Here is a 20390-nt window from a genome sequence, read left to right as displayed (position 1 = left end):
TTCTAATTTTTAAAATATTTTATTACTTATTTTGTGTGCACAAGTATTTTGCTTACACGTATGTATATATGCATACCACATGCATGTCTGGTACCTGTGGAGGTCAAAAGAGGGTGTCAGATTCCCTAAAAAGGCAGTTGTGGATGGTTACAAGCTACTGTGTGGGTGTGGAAACTGAACTTGGGTCCTCTTCAAGAACAACAAGTACTCTTAATTGTTGAGCCATCTCTGCAGCCCTCATAAAAGGAATTTTTAACATACACTTACTTGTGGGAGTTAACAGAAAGAGAGGAACTGATGGAGTTACCCTTCATTTCCTTTATGATAGCCATACATAGGATTTTGATGAGTTTTGATGTTATTGTTTTGAAGAAGTTGCTAGGAGGAGCTCAACAGTTAAGAGCATTAGCTGCTTTTCCAGGGGACCTAAATCTAATTCCTAGCACCCACATGATCATTCACAACAGTTTGTAACTCAGTCTGAGGGAACTGATGCTCTCTTCCGGCTCCTTGAGCACCAGGCATGCACTACATGCACAGACATACATGTAAGCAAATACCCATATATACAAAACAGAGTTTAAAAATTGCTAGGAGATTTAAATGAGATCACAGGGTAATTCCTGAGGCTCATGGAGTAGGATTACACTTTGTAATCAGAACTATAGATCACAGGGGTCCAGGGAGATAGGCTATTGTAACTGTAAATAAAACTGAACAATCTTGTTGTTTTCGAGAGTCCCAGAATATATTCAGAAGAGTAAGGTCATATTTAGGGTATATGCATAAGCATATATAAGCCTAATGAATTGTTACCATTCTTATGTGAACATATCTTTTTTTTTCTATTTACATTTCAAATGTTATTCTCTTTTCTGGTTTCCCCTCTGCAAACTCCCTATCCTATCTCCCCTATTCTGCTTCTAAGAGAGTGCTCCCACACCCACCCCTTTATCTTGCTTCTATGAGGGTGCTCCCCTACCCACCTACCCTCTCCTGCCTCACCACCCTAGCATTCCTCTACATTGGGGCATCAAGCCTTCTCAGGACCTAGGGCCTCCCTTCCCACTGATTCCAGATAAGGCCCCTTCAGCTCCTTCAGTCCTTCCCCTAACTCCTCCATTGGGGTCCCTGTGCTCAGTTCAATGGTTGGCTGCGCATCTGTATCTGTATTGTTCAGGATCTGGCAGAGCCCCTCAGGAGACAGCACCCATCAGCAAGCACTCCTTGGCATCCACAATAGTGTCTGGGTTTGGTGTCTGCATGTGGGATGGATCCCCAGGTGGGGCAGTCTCTGGATGGCCTTTCCTTAAGTCTCTGCTCTACTCTTTATATGTGAGCATACTTTATATCAAAGGAATTTCTCTCTTTTTTTTTTCAGGGGAGGGGATGGTAGGCGGGTGGACCAGGGCCTTACTCACTGTTCCTGTTGGTCTGGAATTCACTGTGTAGACCAGAGACTGGCTTCATACTCAGACATCTACCTTGCTAACACACCCTGGATTTTTTTTTTATTCGATATATTTTTTTATTTACATTTCAAATGATTTCCCCTTTTCTAGACCCCCACTCCCTGAAAGTCCCATCAGCCCCCTTTCCTCCCCCTGTTTTCCCACCCAACCCTTCCCACTTCCCTGTTCTGGTTTTGCCCTATACTGCTTCACTGAGTCTGGAATTTTTTTTTTAAAGCTGGATCTCACTGTGTAGCCCTGGTTGGCCTGAATGGTTGGCAGCAATGTACTTGCCTGTGCTTCTGCTGGCATTAAAGATATAAAGATAAGCACTGTCACACCAGATCTAGGGAGAGTTTGCAGAGGAGGGGTAGTTGAGACAGCATCTCAGTATTATATTACTCTGCTGTTCTGAAACTCACTATGTAGACCAGGTTGGCCTGGAATTCCCAGAGGTCCTTCTGCCTCTGCCTCTTAAGTGCTGGCATAGTGTGGGCTACCACACCTGGATGAACCAAACGGAGGGAAATTTTGTTTAACTCTGTCTTAGTGCTAAAGAAATGTCTCAGTGGTGAAGAGCACTTCTTTCAGAGAATTGGAGCATCTGTGTTGTGGCTCAGAACCATCTATAACTTCAGTACCAGAGAACCCAATGTCCCTTTTTTGATCTCCTCTAAGGGCACCAGTGGTATGCATACCTGAAGACAAAACACTCACATGTAAAATGAAATAAGTAAATGTAAAAGAACCTTTAAGTGTTCAATAGATGAATCGCCCTCACAGCAAACATTGGCAATCATGCAGGAATTCTTTTTATAAATGTGACTAGGGGCTGGAGAGATTGCTCAGCAGTTTAGAGCACTGACTGCTCTTCCGAAGGTCCTGAGTTCAAATCCCAGCAACCACATGGTGGCTCACAACCATCCATAATGAGATCTGATATCCTGGAGTATCTCAAGACAATTACAGTGTACTTACATATAATAAATAAATAATTTTTTTAAAAAATGTGACTATATCTATGCCTGCACGAGGATCAAAGGTGTGAGCCACCACTGACAGTTCAGGCCAGCATTCCTAACATTCTGGAGGCAGAGCCAAGAGGATCATAAGTTCAGAGTCATTTTCACCTACATAGAGAGTTTAAGGCGAGCCTTAATGATTTGAGATAACATCTCATTAAGTTGCTCAGGCAAGTTGTGAATTTGCCATCCTCCCTTCTGAACTTCCCAAGTAGCTGAGATTATATACTGATACCACCATGCCTACCTCCTGGTATCTTTTATTACAATGCATAGCATGTCAGTTGGGAAATTATAGTCAAGTCTGAGCATGACTCAAGGTGAGTATTCATTTCTGAGGTGTAAAACCAGAATGTAATAGTTACACTGGTAGTCAACAGGCAAATAAGGAAGGGTAAAGGCCCTCACTTGAGGCCTTGGGGTAAGGGAGTAAGTAGGATGCAGATGGTGATAATAAGGACAGATGCCAAGCCACAAGGGAATGTCTTCCATCTGTCAGTTATACTGTAGACCAGCTTGCTTCTTAAACGCACTTGGGGTGGAAGTACCTCTGTCCTCAACTTTTATCTGTACTTGAATTATGTATATAGTATATGAATGTTTTTTCTTGTAAGGTTTGAATGGCACATTCCTGCTGATGTTTTAACACCACTTTTGTCTTCCCAGTTGATGCTTTCTGAGTGGTTAATTGACGTCCCTTCAGATTTGGGGCAAGAATGGATTGTGGTTGTATGTCCTGTTGGGAAAAGAGCTCTTATTGTGGCCTCCAGGGTGAGTAGCTGTTTCCTGCCTCTTATGTCTGCAAGCTTAGTGTGTGATGAACGGATTGTCTACCTCCTTTTCATCTGCCCTAGCAGCTGGGCCTGGAGTTGGCCTTCCAGTACTTTCCTGCTAGGAAAGTGTTGCCAGCCATCTTTGGGCTAATGACAACCCTATAGAATGAAAAAGGATACCTGTGAATGCCTAATGAGAGTGGTAGCTTTCTCCCTACAGGGCTCAACCAGTGCCTACACTAAGAGTGGCTACTGTGTCAATAGGTTTTCTTCCCTTCTGCCAGGAGGCAACAGGAGAAACTCAACAACAGCCAAAGGTACCTACATATGATATCTATTTACTATGCTTTTTGGGTTTCCTCCTGACTATCTCTTTAGTGCTGAGGCTCAATCACAAAGGGTCTCTGAAGCTCCAGGAGCTAGTCAGCCTATTCAGTAAGTGAAAGTCCTTTGCTTTTTGAGAAGTCCTCATGACCTGAGTTTGATCCCTAAGACCTCCAGTGAAAGTTCAGGAGTTAACTCCTAAGAGTTGCCCTGTGGCCTCCACACAGGACATATATGCCATAACATATGCCCATGCACACGCAACATATATAATAGTAAAACTTTAAATTACTTTACCACTAAACTACATCCATATTTCCAGATTTCTTTTTCTTGAGATAATGTGAACTATGTGTCATAGTTAGGGTTACTATGGCTCTGATGAAACACTATGTCTAAGAGCAAGTCCTAGAGGAAAGGACTTAGTTGCCTTACCCTTTGCATTGTAGTTCATTATTTAAGGAAGAGAGGACAGGAACTCAAACAGGGCAAGAACCTGGAGGGAGGAGCTGATGCAGAAGCTGTGGAGGGGTGCTGCTTACTGGCTTGCTCAGCTTGCTTTTTTTAGAACCTAGGATCATCAGCCCAAGGGTGACATCACCCAGAATGGAAGGGGCCCTCCCCCATCAGTCACTAGTTAAGAAAATGCTCTACAGGCTTGCCTACAGCCAGATCTTATGGAAGCATTTTCTTAATTGAAGCGCCCTCTTTTCTGATGACTTTAGCTTATTTGACATAAAACTATTCAGCACACATGTAACCCAAGCTGGCCCAAGCCTCCTGATCTTCCTGCCTTAGCCTTCCCCGTGCTAGGATTGTAAACTGAGATTAAAATCATTATACCTAGTTATTTACTAAGTTTTTATCATGCCAGAAGAGTGTCTTGAATCGCCCAGGCTATCTTCAAGCTTGTCATGTAGTCAAGACTCAAAGTCTTTATCTTCCTTGATCTACTTCCCAAGTAATAGGATTATAGGCATGTGCCATTATCCTTGGTTTATTTGCATTTCTTTAAAAGCTAGTTCAAGATGGTGTTTTGCTTGGTTGGGTATTTTTGTTTGGCTATTTGTGTGGAGTTTTAAAAATTTTTTAAATATATTTTATTATTTTGTGTGTATAGATATTTTTTGTCTGCATGTATATCCGTACCATTTGCATGCAGTGCTCCTGGAGGCCAGAATACTTTGCCGACCCTGGCACTAAAGTTATAAAGTACTATGTGTTGCCATGTGGATGCTGGGAATTGTGCCAGAGTTCTCTGAAGGAATGTCCACTGCTCAGAACTTCTGAGCCTTTGCTCCAGCACCATGGTCTTGTTTGAGACAGTCTCTTGTGGCACAGACTGGCCTTCAAGTTGCTGTGTAGCTAAGGATAGTCTTAAACTTCTGATCCTTTTCTCTCCAGCTCCAAAGAGATCACAGGTGCCTGCCACTATCCCTTGCTTTCTGGACTCAGTATTGAACCCATGGCTTTGTGCTTACCAGACAAGTACCTTATTGTTATATGTGAACACACTGTAGCGCTCTTCAGACACACCAGAAGAGGGTGTCAGGTCTCATTACGGATGGTTGTGGGCCACCATGTGGTTGTTGGGATTTGAACTCAGGACCTTCAGAAGAGCAGTCAGTGCTCTTAACTGCTGAGCCATCTCTCCAACCCCAGACAAGTACTTTAACAGTGGAACTACATTGCTGACTCAATGTTTTCCTGTTGTTTTTAACAGCGAGTCTGTTCAGTAGGTTTGAGTATAGAACAAAGTTCAAAACCCTCCCAACTATTCTCCATGGGAAAAAGCAGAAAACAAAGCAGGCATTTCAGTTGGTGGCAGGGAGAGTGGGGTGTTTCTGATGCCTCAGTGTGGGGCCATGAACTGAAGGAAGTCAGGAAAGCCGGGGTAGACCTCTGACACGTTTGGCAGATTCCCTAATCAGTAGGTCTACCCTTTGTCTGTGGCCTCTGCTTGGCACCTTGAAGACAGTGGTCTGGAAGGGCTTAGTTGATGAGCAGTTACACTGCACTGATCTAGGGCCTCAGTCCTTTGGTTGTAGGCAGGGCATGCTGGCCCTGGTGACCTCAAGGGCGTCTGTCTAGAACAGGAAGCTCTGTGCCCTTCTGCTGCTTTGTACCCCAGGGTGTGGATTGTCACAAACCTTGACTCTGGTGTGCTGGCTCGGTGGGGCCTCTTTAGCTTCCATGGTTGCTCCCTGGTCAAGTTGTCTGTTGCTTCTGGCCTCAGATGCAGGTGAGGTAGCTCCCCGCCCCCCCCCCCCCACTTCCCCTTTGTTTTGTAGAATCAGGCCGAGTTTGCATTTGTAAAATTCCAGGTGGTTTTCTATAAAATATGAGCTGTCATTGATTTTAATAGTCTCAGGGCCAGCTCCTGTTAGTGTTCTTGTTTACCACTGTCACTCTCCAAGGAGGATGCCACATCCACATTCCAGTCTTGCCCCCTGGTCAGTGCTGGAAATCCATAAGGAAAGGCCTTGTGCTTTAGGGACAGGGAGAAGTCTCCTGAGGCGCCACCATCAGAGCAGTACCAGAGCTGTGCTGTGTGCATGAGCACAGCAGATTTTCGGCTAGTTGTTTTAATGATCCACTTGGAAGAAGTCTCTCTTCAAAGTCAAGTCTCCTTAGTTGCATGCCAAATGTAGCCCTTTGAGTCCCACTGGGCAGTACATCTTTGAAAGCTCGTCATGCCTTACAAAATGACAAGCAGTCTTTTCCATAAAGGTCCTTGAGATGATGTCAAGTGTAATGGTGCAGCGAGCTGTTCCTGGGGCTTCCCACACTGCTTCCTTCCGCCTTTGCTTTCCTTAGCTACCTCGGCCTCAATAAACAGACCAGGGTTGTAAGGAGTAAATAATGTAGTCTTAGTTGGTTTGAGTGGAACTGGTAAAGCTGAACCCCAAACCCTATTCTATCTCTACCTGCTGAGGCTTATCAAAGATTTTTCCTGTGTTCCTTAAGTAGTAAGGCTAACTTTTTTTTCCTTTTTTTGAGACAGAGGTTCATGTAGGGGTCAGGTTGGTCATGTAGCTAAGGATGACTTTGCATTCCAAGGTAGGTGGCACTGTAGCCTGCCTCCTTTATTCTGGTTTTCTCTTGCTAGAAGTGCTCATAGTGTATGTTGTATAACTTAGCTCTTGACTCTTATTGTGAGCCTTGATATCCCTACATTGCACAGCACTTACAATAAGAAGGTAACAAGTACTTGTAAGCCACACCCTCAGAAGGGTAATGCCAGCTTGGACAACAGAGCAAAAAAACTTTCATGTATACATAAAATAAAAATAGCCTAGAGTGGTAGCAGGTGCTTGTGATCCCAGCATTCTGAAAGTCAGGCACAGTAGGATAGCCTTAAGATTGAGGCTAGTCTGGGCTACAAAGTGAGGTCTTGTCTCAAACAAAGCAATAAAACAGCAGGTTTGATGGTGCCTGCTTATAATCTTAGCACTTGGGAGAGAGAAGCAAGATCAGGAGTTCAGGTACATAGTGAATTCCAGGCCAGCTTGTCTTAAAAACAAAACAAAACAAAACAAAAAAAACTAAAATCAGAGCTTCTTTAAAAGTAAATTAAGAAATGTTCCAACTTGGTCTAGAATCCCATTTGTCTAAAGTGCTGTCTTGATCTCTCAAATGATCTTACCTTATGACATCCTTAAACTATGCCAGGTAGCGTCATGGGACTGCGCAGAGGGCTGTCCCTGATGAGTCCCTCACACTCACCACTGACAGTTGCCATAGCCCCGAGGACTGCTCACTGTGAGCCTATTAGGAGAGAGCCCTAGCTGGAGGCTGGGTTCCATGTGGACTTTCTTCCTTGTGTCTGTAGACTACACCATTCTGGATTGCATTTACAGTGAGGTGAATCAGACCTACTATGTTTTGGATGTGATGTGCTGGCGGGGACATCCTTTTTATGACTGTCAGGTAAGGATTGATAATGTCCTCATGTCTTTCCTGTCTTCTTTTCTCCCGGGAAGGTGGTTCAGCATGTGGGTTTGGTACGTAACCAACTTCTTGGTATGTACAGGATGTGGTAATCAAGAACATTATCTAATGCTCCCTGCATCTTTCACGGTGTTTGAATTAGCTTTATTTTAAAAATAAATTAGAGAAATATAAGAGTTCTTTTGTTGTTGTTTTTTGTTTTGTTTTGTTTTTGAGACAGGGTTTCTCTGTGTAGCCCTGGCTATTCTAGAACTCGATTTGTAGACCAGGCTGACCTTGAACTCAAAGATCTGCCTGCCCATACCTCCCAGATGCTAGAATTAAAGACATATGCCACTACTGCCCAGCTAATATGGCAGTTCTTGAGGAAGAAGAAACAGCAGAGGTGCAGGCTGGGGTGTTAGCTGCTGTGGCTGCCCCCACTCCTCCCCACTTCTCTCCAGAGAATGGGAGGATTGTTGCAGGGATGATTGAAGGGTAAGAAGTGTGCCATCTTATGCAGACATTAAATAAACTCCTATACCCTCCTTCACCCACCACATCCTGACCCTGAAATGCCAGGTGATTCTTGGTATGAAACAGAGTCTCCAATCTCAAAGCTTGCTTTAGGAAGACATAACAGGCATGGACCACTACTCCTAGCTCAGATTGACTCCTTCCCTTCCCTTCCCTTCCCCTTCCCCTGCCCTTTCCTTTCCCTTCCCCTTCCTCTGCCCTTTCCCCTTCCCCTTCCCCTTCCCTTCCCTTCCCTTCCCAACCCACCCTGCTCTGCCTTGCCCTTTTTTGAGACAAGGTCTCACTATGTAGTCTAGGTTGGCCTGAAACTTAGAGATGCACCTGCATGTCTCCTTAGTGCTGGGATCAAAAGTGTGCACCACCACGCCTGGATAGACTATTAGACTGCTTCTTTCTATAACTATTACCCTAGGGTGGATTTCAGGAAATGCCAGCTAGTGATGATTCTGTCTGTCTGTCTGTTTTTAAGACAAGGAATCACTCTGTATTTCAGGCTAGCCTCAAACCTACCATCATCCTCATGTCTCCATCTCCCCAGAGGATGGGATTATAGATTTTTGTCAATGTTCCTGGTATGTTTCATTTAGTTTTGTTAAAGGATATTCACCACATATATTCACAACTTACAGACTGCGTAATTAAAATTGCATGTATAGCTATACTCTAAGGAAAAGACCAGTTCAGCGTTAGCTTATGCCCATGGAAGCAAGCCGCTTTGTTTCAGGCTGGTGCTAGAGGAATGTGCTGGATCTCAGGCCCAGCCTGAGCTTCATGGAAGAGCTTCCCTGTCTGGGCAAAGCAAAGCAGGGCTGAGGATACAGCTCAGTTGGAGAATGCTTGCCTACTGTACACAGAGCCTGGGGCTCAGTCCTTGGCTTCACAAACAGATCCATTCCTATAGGCTCTAGAGAGGATCAGAAGTCCAAGGTTGTCCTCTGATATATAGCACATCTGAGGCCAGCCTGAGCTATGTGAAACCCTCTCTCAACAAAAACAAAGAAGAAAAGGAAAAGAAAACTAATTTTATTGTTTCAGATTTCCAGAAGCCAAGTAAAAGAACACGGAGTGTCTCATAGCTATAGAAGGGTACACATGAATAATTTAGAGAATCAGTTCTTAGGAAAAGATTCAGCTGTGTAGTGTTTCTAATAGCCATATTCAATGAAACCAGGGAGTCGGTATAACGTGCTTTGCAGTGCAGGAGCTCCGGGTTGTACGGTGTTTGCTTTGTTCGCCAGGCAAGGGACTTGACTGTTCTGATTTTAAGCGTCCTCCCGCACGTAAGATAGTGATAATGATGATAGAGTTCCTAGAGGGTGGCCTAAAACTGACGGATACTCACCTGCCTCTGCCTCCTGAGTGCTGGGACTAAAGTCCTGTGACACCACCATCCACCTATTTGTTTGTTTGTTTGTTTGTTTATAAAGACAGTGGCAGCACATGACTTTAATCCCAGCAACATGGGAGACAGAGACAGGCAGACCACTAAATTTAAGACCTGCCTGGTCTGCCAAACGAGTTCCAGAACAGCCAGGGCTGCATAGAGAAAGACCATGTAGAGTAGGCTGATTTCACTCTGTAGTCTAGGATGACCTCCAATGCTGGGACTTAGGTTTGAGCCTCTATGCCTGGCGGCTTTGCTGAGTTTTAAAAGAAAAATATCTTTATAACATATACTTGTATGAAAATATTTTTATGTAGTATAATGTGGTGTATGATATAAACAATGAAAATATATTTTAGAATTTTATTTATCCTTAGTGTGTGTGTGTGTGTGTTTGTGTGTGTGTGTGTGTGTGATGTGTTTGAATCGAGGCCAAAGGATATCTTTTAGGTGAAAGTTCTTGTCTTCCAAGTGTGAAATCTAAAAATCTAATTTATGTTATCAAGTTTGTATGGCAAACATTTTTAGCCTTTAAAATCTTGAAAGACTTGATAAACTATGGTTGTAAATGGAAATGGAGATAGCAACAGCAGGACTTAGGTCTTTATAAATCAATGGTATTAGAATGAGAATATAAGTTTGAAATGAACATTTTATCTTTTCTGTGGCAGACTGATTTCCGATTCTACTGGATGCATTCAAAGTTACCAGAAGAAGAAGGACTTGGAGAGAAAACCAAGATTAATCCTGTAAGGCTGTTGGTAGAATTACAGAGTTCTTTTGTGTTGTGATTGATTGATTTTGAGTTGAGGTTTCTTGTGGCCCAAGCTGATTTGTACCTGGCTATGTAGCTACGCCCTGAATTCCTGATCTTCCTACCTCAGCTTCCCAAGTATAGGGATTGCAGAGCCACAATTCCTCTCCTCTCGTCTTCTCTCTTCTCCTCTTCTCCTTTCTCTCTCTTTTATTCTTTCTTTCTTTTTAAAGATTTATTTATTAATTTTATGTGTGTGAGTATACCTTAGCTTTCTTCAGACACACCAGAAGAGGGCATCAGATCCCATTACAGATGGTTGTGAGCCACCATGTGGTTGCTGGGAATTGAACTCAGGACCTCTGCTCTGACTGAAAGAACTATCAGTGTTCTTAACCACAGAGTCATTTCTCTAGCCCCCTTTTCTTCCTTCTTCTCTTCCTTCCTTCTTTTCTTTTCCTCTCTCTTCCCCTCTCCTCTCTCTCTCTTTCTTTCTAAAACAGTGTGAAATCTAAAAATCTAATTTAGGTTATCAGGTTTGTATGTAAAATGTTCTATAAATGTTTCTGTATGTATTTCTGGCTATCTTGGAATTCACTCTGTAGACCAGGCCAGCCTCAAACTCACAGATATCTGCCTGCTACTGACTCCTGAGTGCTGGAACTTAAGGTGTGCACCACCATGCCTGTATTTTATATTATTATTTTATAATTTTATGTGTAAAGGTGTTTTGCCTGCCTGTATGTCTTTACCACTTGAGTGCCTGGTGCCCACAGAGACCAGAAGAAAGAATCAGATCTCCTCAAACTGGTTGGGAACCACCCCGTGGATACTAGGAACAGATGCCAGGTCCTCTGGAAGAATAGCCAGTACTCTTAACCACTGAACCATCTCTCCAGCCCCAGAGCCACTACTCTTGACTGATGAGTTTATCTTTTGAAGCAGCATATTATAATGGTATAATAGTAAGACAATGAGTTCAATAGTTATCCAGATTTGAATTTTGTTTGTGGGTTTAATAATTAGTAGTGTAAGGACTAGAGGTGTGACTCAGTGTACAGAACTTGTTTAGCATGTGTAAAGTCCTAGGTTTAATCCCTAGCACCATTAAAAATCATAATGTAATTATTAGGATAATAGCCTCACTTGCTATTTTTTAATTTGCAAATGGCACTAATAAGCTAGGAGAGGTAATATATACTTGTAATCATAGCACGCTGGAGGCTGAGGAAGTGGGAGCTCAAGATTGGCATTAGCCTGGACAGCATAGTAATAGCATGAGATCCCATCTCTAAAAGTAATATCAAGAGTTACTATAAGAAACATATATGCATGCAGCTCCTCACAGCTTTATCCGTGTGTGTGTGTGTGTGTGTGTGTGTGTGTGTGTGTGTAGTAGTAGTAGTAGTAGTAGTAGCAGCAGCAGTAGTAGTAATTGGGCCTAGAGCGTCATGCTTGCTTAGCACTGAGCTGTATCTATATCATGTGACAAAACTTTTCTTGGGAAGACACTGTACCCATCTAATCACCCCAGATAGGGAACCCATGGCAGATCAAAATAAGCTATCACCAACATCCAACATGGTGATGCGGTGGCTCTGTTGAGGTTACTTAGAAGACTATAGGTGAGGGGTTGTATAGAAGAAATGACCCGAAGACAACTGTATCACCAAAGCCCACCCCAGCATGGGAGACAGTTCACAAGAGCTGGGAAATCTGAGTATACATGAGTAGCCCTACAGGTTGGAGAATGTCCTTTCCAAGTGACCCTGGTCTAAACTGGTTCCAGGCAGCTGGGATGGTTTCTGTTTCTTCCAGGCAGCTGACTGGACTCAAGGCTGCCTTTGCAGCTTTGTTCTGAGTGGGTTGAGTTTTAGGGTTTACTTTCACAGGGCAGGTTTTAAGTGAATCTGGTCAACCCCAGGAACTTCCTGAAGTTATTTTGAGTTGTTTGTCCTTCTGGACTTCCCTTCAGGGTGAATGGAATGTTTCAATCTTGAGGAAACTGTTATACAACCACCTCTTGGAGACAGGGTCTCACTGTGTAGCACAGGCTGGCCTGAGGCTTGGTAGTAAATCAGTCTTGCCTAGATCTCTGTGAATAGTAACTGGGACTTTGGGAAACATATACTTTGGGGCTTTTCTGAGTCCTAGAAGTGGGGTCCAAGAATTTTTTATTCCCTACCTCTTTTTTTAAAATATAGGGTTGATAGCTTAGGTTGACCTTGAAATGTAAAACTCCGTTGTTTCCCTGCCTTAGTTTCCTGAGTGCTGAGAAGGAAAACTTACTTGATAAGCTTTTCAATCATTAGAACCAGTATCACTTGAAACGTACTAACTCTTTGTTCTAATTTATATTTCAGTTTAAGTTTGTGGGACTAAAGAATTTCCCGTGTACCCCTGAGAGCCTGTGTAAGGTGCTGTCTATGGATTTTCCTTTTGAGGTAACGAAACCATCGTCTATTGCTCTGAATGATTGTAGGATACAAGGAGACTTGGGTACATGCAGTCTTAATTAGCATGAAAACAGGACTAAGGATTAATTTTAGGGAAATGATGTAGCTGCCGTCCTCCAGAGCCTCAACTTTGCTTCTACTAATAAGTCAGAGAATTGCACAGTCCCCAGAATCCCCTGAAAAACTGAGGCCTAGAGAAGCGCAAAGATTTCCTTTATCCAGATTGTCATCATGTGACTTGTTTGCTATAAGCCCAAGATTCAGGCTCCTGTTCAGCTGCCATGGCTGGATGTCAGACGTGTGGCTGACTGAACCTCTGGGTCTCTTGGTGAAGCACACATGGTTCCAGGGATAACAGTGTTCACTAGTCCGTGGCACAGTGGGAGGGCCGACTCTTTTATTTTGCCCATACTTGTCATGTCTGAATCTCCTGTTCCCAGGAACTCCTGAGTCTGAGATAGTCTTTTATCATGCTCAGAACCTCTCTCTTGACTTAACAAGCAAAGGTTTCTTTGCCCATCATCCCTTTTAAAATTCTGCCTAGTCACAGTCAAGGTTTTGCTTGAAGTGTGTTTAATTTTGTAAAGGATAACAGCTTCCTGGATAAGGAAGTAGCAAAGACTCAGTTGCTTCATTTCTGGGAGTCAATTAAGAAGGTGGTAAGAACACTGTCTTTATTTATAGCCCTTACATCCCAGGGGCAAGAAGTGCTTTTTACGGGTGAGTCACTGAATCACAGAAGAGAAAGTATGGGGCTGTAGGAGGTTTTCCCGTTTAGAAAAACTGAGTTTCCCAGAATATGGCTCCAAACAGTCTGGGGGGTGGGGGTGGGGGTGGTTTGTTAGGCAGCAGCAGTAGCCTGGGAAGCAGGGCCTCTGAAAAGGACTGTCCCTGTGCTCAGCCTGGCGCCCTGGTGGAGACCTATAGCTCTTGGTTTCATCCCATATGAGGAACTCAGCTTTGCTACTAAGACTTTAGGTAGAACGTGTCCAAAACGTGGGGACACAGGTCATGGACTCAGGTTGAATTTCTGCTTCATACTTTTGTCTTTATGGTGTGCTTAGAACTTTGTATGGTGAGAACACCATCTCTCTCTGGAGTCCCTCTGCATGGGTAAGAAAGGAAATCAAGGAAAGCATCCTATCACAGAGCAGGGCGAGTGTTGTCAGTAGATCTTCTCTCCCCAACCCTTTCTTCTGTGGGATAAGGCTTCACTATATAGCTCAGTCTGCTTGATCTTGAGATCTTCCCTGCTTCCACCTGCAAGGGTCCTGGGATTACGGATGAATACCACCAGTTCTGGCCCTAGTGCTTTCTTTATTTGAAGAAACTGTATGTGAGATACAAGAAGTCTTTTTCCACTGGCAGTGACTCAGAATAAAAAAGGAAAAGTGGGCTGGGCATGGTTGCACCTCCTTAACCTCAGCACTCAGAAGGCAGAGGCTGGTGGATCTCTGTGACTTTAAGGCCATCTTGGTCTACATGGCAGGGCAGATAAGCTACACAGTAAAGAGACCTTGCTTCCCACCCACCAAATAAATAAATGGTCCATAAGTGCTGCCTCTGTATAGCTGTCTTAGAAATATACGGCCCAGAGTCATTATGATTCCTGATTTCTCTCCTGTAGGTGGATGGACTGCTCTTCTACCATAAACAGACCCACTATAGCCCTGGGAGTACTCCTTTGGTGGGCTGGCTGCGCCCCTACATGGTTTCAGATATCCTAGGTGTAGCTGTTCCAGCTGGTCCACTGACCACCAAGCCAGAATATGCTGGGCACCAGCTCCAACAGATTATCGAGCACAAGAGGAGCCAGGAGGACACAAAGGAGAAACTCACACACAAGGCTTCTGAGAATGGGCACTATGAGCTGGAGCACCTGTCTACTCCCAAGTTGAGGAGTCCTCCCCACAGCTCTGAGAGCCTCATGGACAACTAAACTGGACAGCTCATGAGAAACTGGGGCAGAGGACATTGATGAGAGCCATCAGTGGCCTTATTTCAGAGCATACTTTCCAAACCCATGCTGCCAAACACAGGTTGCCCCCCTGTCTAGAATGTTGGCTCAAGACTGTTGGGGGTGGGTCTCTTTTGGATGGAGTTGGAATCCAGGTAGATATGAATATCTCTTGCTGTGTTAAGTATATCCTAGGTCCACAGTGTAAATATATGTGATTCTTAAAAAAAAGGTTGCTTGTGGTTATTCGGGTTTAGAAATTTCCTCCACCTTCCCCAACTCCCTAGGCTGCCTATAGCGTGACTATTCAGATCCTGGCCCATCTCCCCCTCTTTAACACTCAGACATTCTGCTGCGTTTCCAGTTGCTGCTATTGGTAATGCCATTTTCTGAACGGTCTTACCAGGAACTGCAGTTCTTGGTATTTGAATATGTTCCTTCTTCTGAGAAAAGAAGTGTGATTTTTCTACTGTTTAGACCTTTCCAGAGATAAAATGCTAATGGGGTTCATTTACTTTATGAAATGTTAGAGCCCCTATCAGGAGACGAACTTTGTGCTAGGCCTCCGAGATGTAGGTTAGAGAGGCAGACAAGTCCTCGAGGGGTGTGCTATCAAATAAACCCTACACTGTAGAGCGTGGTGAAGTGATTGCTGTAGTGCACAAAGCACCCAGAGTTTAGGACAAAGGAAAGGCAGATTTCCCAGAGGAGGACAGAGCTGGGCTGAGGCCCTAGGGTGGGACCTAGGATACTTTGCAAACCAGGAAGAAAGCAGGTCCTCAAAGAGTTACATGATAGGTAGCAGCAGTCCCCTAGAGCACTTGGGACTTGTCTGGAATCAAGTAGGTTCAACATAGCTCTGGTATAAAATAGAGTGGAGAGTTAGGGAGAGGATGCTGGAAGGCAGAGAGAGATTTTGTCTTAGTGAGAGATTAAGGAAAAGCCCTAGGGCAAGATCTATGAACCAAAGCTCTTCATCAGCTATGAAAGTAGAAGATGGTGTTTAAAATTAACCAGTTAGTTTTCACTCTGTTCAAAAAGTGTATTTCAGCTGGGCATTGGTAGTACACACCTTAAATCCTAGCACTTGGGAGGCAGAAGCAAGTGGATTTCTGAGTTTGAGGCCAGCCTGGTCTACAGAGTGAGTTCCAGGACAGCCAGGACTATACAGAGAAACCCTGTCTCGAAAAACAAAACAAACAAAAAAAAAGTCTGTTTCAGAACCGAAGGTGGCCTCAGTCTGCAGCCCACTCTGATTTCCACATTCCTAGTGTTCAGTTCATCGTCGAAGCTGAGAAAACTTGCTTCACAAAAGGAAACTTAAAAATGAAAGCTTTCTTTTCTGAGCACTCTGGGTTCAGGATCTGAGTCACGCCCCCTGTAGGGAGAGCGAACACTTTCAAAGGATGGCAACTCAAAGCTTGGGGGAGCTGCAGCCTATCCACTTGTTTTTGAACAATATTAACAAGGGGATGCTTGTTGGAGGCTGGGCCACATCCAGGGCACCTGGCTTCAAGATCCTTAATTCATTCTCCTAAACATTAGGTCCAGAGCTCAGAGTGAGAAGAAGACAAAGGAGCAGGTCAGCAGCACAAAGCAGGGTACAACAGACAATTGGTTATATATAATTGGTTATATATTTTTACAGCTTGTGCACCTTGTTTTAGGTAATAGCAATTTCTATATTCTTTACTGGTTAACAGACAATTAAGAAAACATTTGGAGAGCTGGGCAGTGGATCCCAGCACTTGGGAGGCAGAGGCAGGCAGATTTCTGAGTTTGAGGCCAGCCTGGTCTACAGAGTGAGTTCCAGGACAGCCAGGGCTACACAGAGAAACCCTGTCTCAAAAAAACCAAAAAAAAAAAAAAAAAAAACCCAAAAAAGAAAGAAAGAGAGAAAGAGAAAGAAAGAAAGAAAAAAGAAAAAAAGAAAGAGAAAAGAAAACATCTGGAGGCCTGGAGAGATGACTGAGCAGTTAACTTCCAGAGGTCCTCAGTTGAAGTCCCAGCAACCACGTAGTGACTTGCAACCATCTATAATGGGATCTGATGCCTTCTGATATGCAGGAGTATATGCAGATAGAGCACTCATACATAAAATAAATAAATCTTTAAAAAAGAAAAGAAAATGTTTGGAGAAGTGGGATATGTGTTCCTTCCTAGGCCTAGACCTGTCCTTGAGATGGCTGCATTCAGACAGCTGTCTCCTTACAAGTTGTCCCTGAGATGTCTGGACTCAGAAAACTGTTTACAACAGAAGCTGTTTAGCTATAGGAAGTCCCGAGCTGCCCTAGGGCCTGGGACCTTGAATTTGGTCTCTCTTATGATTAAATGGAGTCTGAAAATGGAATGGCAGTACTTAGAATAAGTTTCTGTGACTTGTGACCGACACTAGGACTGCTCTTATTGGACAAACTGACATCATTCCCTTCAACAGAAATAGTGTCCTATGAAAAGACTTAAAGGGATCCCGGGCAGGTCTTGTGACATGCAATGGCCCTTGGAGTTAATTAGCTCTGAAGAGAAGTCTGGCCAGAAGTAGTGGGTGAGCAGAGCCTGGTTCCACAGAGCAGTGCATCCAGTGGAACTCCCTCAAGTATCTACTCTTTTGGGCATAAGCTGCTGTGACCAGACAAGGAAAGACCCTGCTTTTTATTCTCACCCAGTGATAGAGCCCACTAGCTACAAATACAGGCATCTGCTTACAGAAGGTCTTCCTAGCATTAAGGTCAGGATAAGTCAGTATAAGGTCATAAGCAATATGAATATAATAGTGTTCCTTATGCCAAGGAATATGTAGAGATATTAGACGTTTAGTTCTTCAGCTTGGCCTTAGACTTGCTTTTCAGCTCAAGCAAAGCCTTGGATTTTCAATCCACTCTCAGCCTCCCAAGTACCTGGGATTGCACGCGTGGCCACCAGGCCCTGACTTGTTGGATAGTCTTCAGATCTTCAGCCTTCCTTTAGCAGCCAGCTTTAGCAATCTGGGGACTCCACATGTCAGGGTCACGCAAGGCCTGGTTTAGTAAAAGCCCCTAGTTTAGAAATGAACTTGACAAAGCCTGGTTTCAAGATAAACCCAGGCTTTGGGTACGGTGGCTTATGTTTATAATCCCAGAAGTTAGGAAGATGAGACAGGAGGATGGCTGTGATTTTGAGGCCAACCTGGGCTATCGTGTAAGACACTGTCTCAAAAATTAAATAAGTAAAACCCAAAATGAACTTGTGAGGATTACTTCCCCAAATCACCTACTCTGGAGACAGATTCATGTATAAGTCAAATCATGTACTAACTAAATTTGACAACAAGAAAAATTTGCTATTGTTGAAATAAATATTTCCTAGTATCTTTAACTGAGGCACTGGGTTTTTTGGCCATACATAATAGTATGTCTCCTAGCCATATTTCTTTGGGAATTATGTAACCACTTGCCACTTACTTATGGTTTTGTGGGTGGTTGAACTTGCCATAGATTTTAAGAACAAGTACTATAAATTTAGTCTTGTGAATATGGTTAAAAGGAGAGCCTTGTGATATTGATGTGAGTGGCCATGGCGATGTCTGTGCTGCCATGGAGGATTGTGTCTGGGTCCGTGGTCTTGCTGCAGCTGAGGTCTATATGTTAACAAATGAAGGCCATGCAGTCGGTGTTGCAGCCTGAAACCATGTTGATGTGAATGGCCTGTGCTGCCACCAAGGGCTGTGATAGTGCCATGGTCTGTGCAGTGGCAAAGAACTGGGTTCATGTCAATGATCTAGGTCTATGATCTGTACTGCCACAGGAGACCAAGCTGAGGTCAGTGGCATCTGCTGACACAGACCTTGTGGATGGCCATGGTCCATGCTCCTGATGACTATAAAGGGCAAGGAAGCTATTTTTGCCAAGTTGATGACTATAGACTCAGAATCTAGAAAGAAGGACATGAAAGGCTTCTGTGACAACCCCTACTCCCCACCACCAAAAGTTACATCCTAGCCAGAAAGTTATCAAAGAGAACTTTTAAAAATTGTGCTAAGGATGCTGAAGTGTAGCTCTCCACTTCTGGTGGGGGTTGTGGGTAGGGAAGGACTCAGTTTTCCTTAAGGAGCTGGCCACTGGGAACTGGCCAATCCTCCAGTGAGTATATGGGCAACACAGATTGGACTGTGTGTGTGTGCGTGTGTGTGTGTGTGTGTGTGTGTCTGTGTATGTGTCTGAACAGTGGGGAGCAGTCTTGGGAGGACTGGGAAGAGTGCTTGGAGTTCATGGTTTGAAATTCCTAAATCAGTAAAAATGTGAGCGTGTGAGCAAGCCTATGGTGGACTGCATACCTGTCACCCAGCACTGGAAAGAAGAGACAGGAAAATTAGGACCTCGCAGTCAGCCTGGACTCATGCTCGCCTCTTCTGGGATTGAAGGCATATACCACTATGCCAGGCCTCGACTGTGAATGTTTGATTACTCCTATGTCCACTTCTGAACTCTGCTACAAGGTTTCATGCAGTGCTGGGAATCAGGCTCTAACTCTGGGCCACTGCATGCTAGACAAGCACTCTGCCAATGAGGTGCATACATGGCTTCCCTCCCTACCCTTCTATTTTGGTGGGAGGATGAGAGTCCACCACCGCCCAACCTAATTTTTTAAGATTGTATTATTTAGTTTGTTTGCTCTTTGAGACAGAGCTTTTCTGTATAGCCCTGCCTGTTCAGGAGCTTGTTCTGTAGACCAGGCTGTTCTCCTGCCTCCCAAGCGCTGGCATCAAAGGTGTGGGCTACTACTATCCAGCTTAAGATTTATTTTTGTTTGTTTATGTCTGCATATGTGTGCATGGATACCCAAAGAGGCCTGAGGAGGGTGTTGGGTATCCTGGAGCTAGAGTTCTCCATGGTTGAGAGCTGCCTGGAATGGGTGCTGAGAACTGAGTCTTCAGGAGAGCAGTAGGCACTGAGTCACCCTTGCCAACTCCAAGTTCATGACTATTCAGTTTATAAAGAACACACGTGGCTGTATACTTATATTTTCACCTCTTCTGTATATAAAGTATACATTAATGTAAAAAACTAAGCAGAATGTATTAAAGTTTTTTTCAGCCAGCTCTGCTTTCTAGACTCCAGTTTTCCTCTGAAGAGAAAGTTGTTACCGTTCTTGTTTATCCTTCCAAAGCTTTTTTATGTATACATGAGCTTATAAATGGATGCTCTGGCAGCATGTGGTGCATGCAGTGAGAATTTTGGTTTCTTTAAAAATCTAGTTGTTAGATGATATTTTTGTTTTAATCCAGGTGTGGGATACAGGGCTACTTCAGACTGTTTTCAGCCATAACTATGATTTGTCTCATGCTCTAGTAGGGGCATGATTTTTGCCAGCTGCAGATAGTTATGCTTGGTATTACAGGGACTTTTGAGAATGTACAAACTTGAGAGCCCTGGGAGGGCCTGTGTCAGCTGCTGCTGGTTCCTGTTGCTGCTATTGCTAGATGGCTGGTTGGGATACTCTGCCAATGCTGATGGCACTGCCCCCAGGAACTGGATGCTCCCAATCCACAGGAAGTAGTCTAAAGCGGTCTACACCCCCTTTTCCCTCTAACCTTCTTTCTTTCCTACCTAGTGTTGAGGGGTTGGGAGGGTCTAGGATGCAGAAGGGTGGTAGATATAAGAACCCAATAAAGTTCTCCAAAAAGTATGGCTGGCTACATATGCATACTATTTGAGTCTTGCATTTTAAAAAACATTTATCTTTATTTTTAATATGTATGGGTGTTTTTCTTCCTGGATGTATGGCTATATATCACATGCTCTTCCAGAGGCCAGAAGAGGGTGA

General features: G+C 43.8%; 1 protein-coding gene across 3 annotated transcripts in view; it reads left to right on the top strand.

The window, feature by feature from the left end:
* Positions 1 to 14813, top strand: part of Snupn (snurportin 1) — a 32684-nt gene extending 17871 nt beyond the window's left edge. For 2 of the 3 annotated variants that reach the window (XM_052188271.1, XM_052188272.1), the window contains 6 exons: positions 3140 to 3244; positions 3467 to 3563; positions 7403 to 7500; positions 10093 to 10170; positions 12539 to 12619; positions 14259 to 14813. In XM_052188271.1, coding sequence (XP_052044231.1) covers positions 3140 to 3244; positions 3467 to 3563; positions 7403 to 7500; positions 10093 to 10170; positions 12539 to 12619; positions 14259 to 14570 — 771 coding nt within the window. In that variant the 3' untranslated portion in view covers positions 14571 to 14813. The remainder of the gene's footprint in view (positions 1 to 3139; positions 3245 to 3466; positions 3564 to 7402; positions 7501 to 10092; positions 10171 to 12538; positions 12620 to 14258) is intronic. The other variant, XM_052188273.1, reaches the window with a different exon arrangement.
* The last annotated feature ends 5577 nt before the right edge of the window (positions 14814 to 20390 follow it).

The sequence above is a fragment of the Apodemus sylvaticus genome, chromosome 7 (genome assembly GCF_947179515.1).
Source record: "Apodemus sylvaticus chromosome 7, mApoSyl1.1, whole genome shotgun sequence".
In the NCBI taxonomy this organism is placed as follows: domain Eukaryota; kingdom Metazoa; phylum Chordata; class Mammalia; order Rodentia; family Muridae; genus Apodemus; species Apodemus sylvaticus.
Note: the sequence above shows the minus strand (reverse complement) of the source record. Positions and strands in the feature narration are given on the sequence as shown.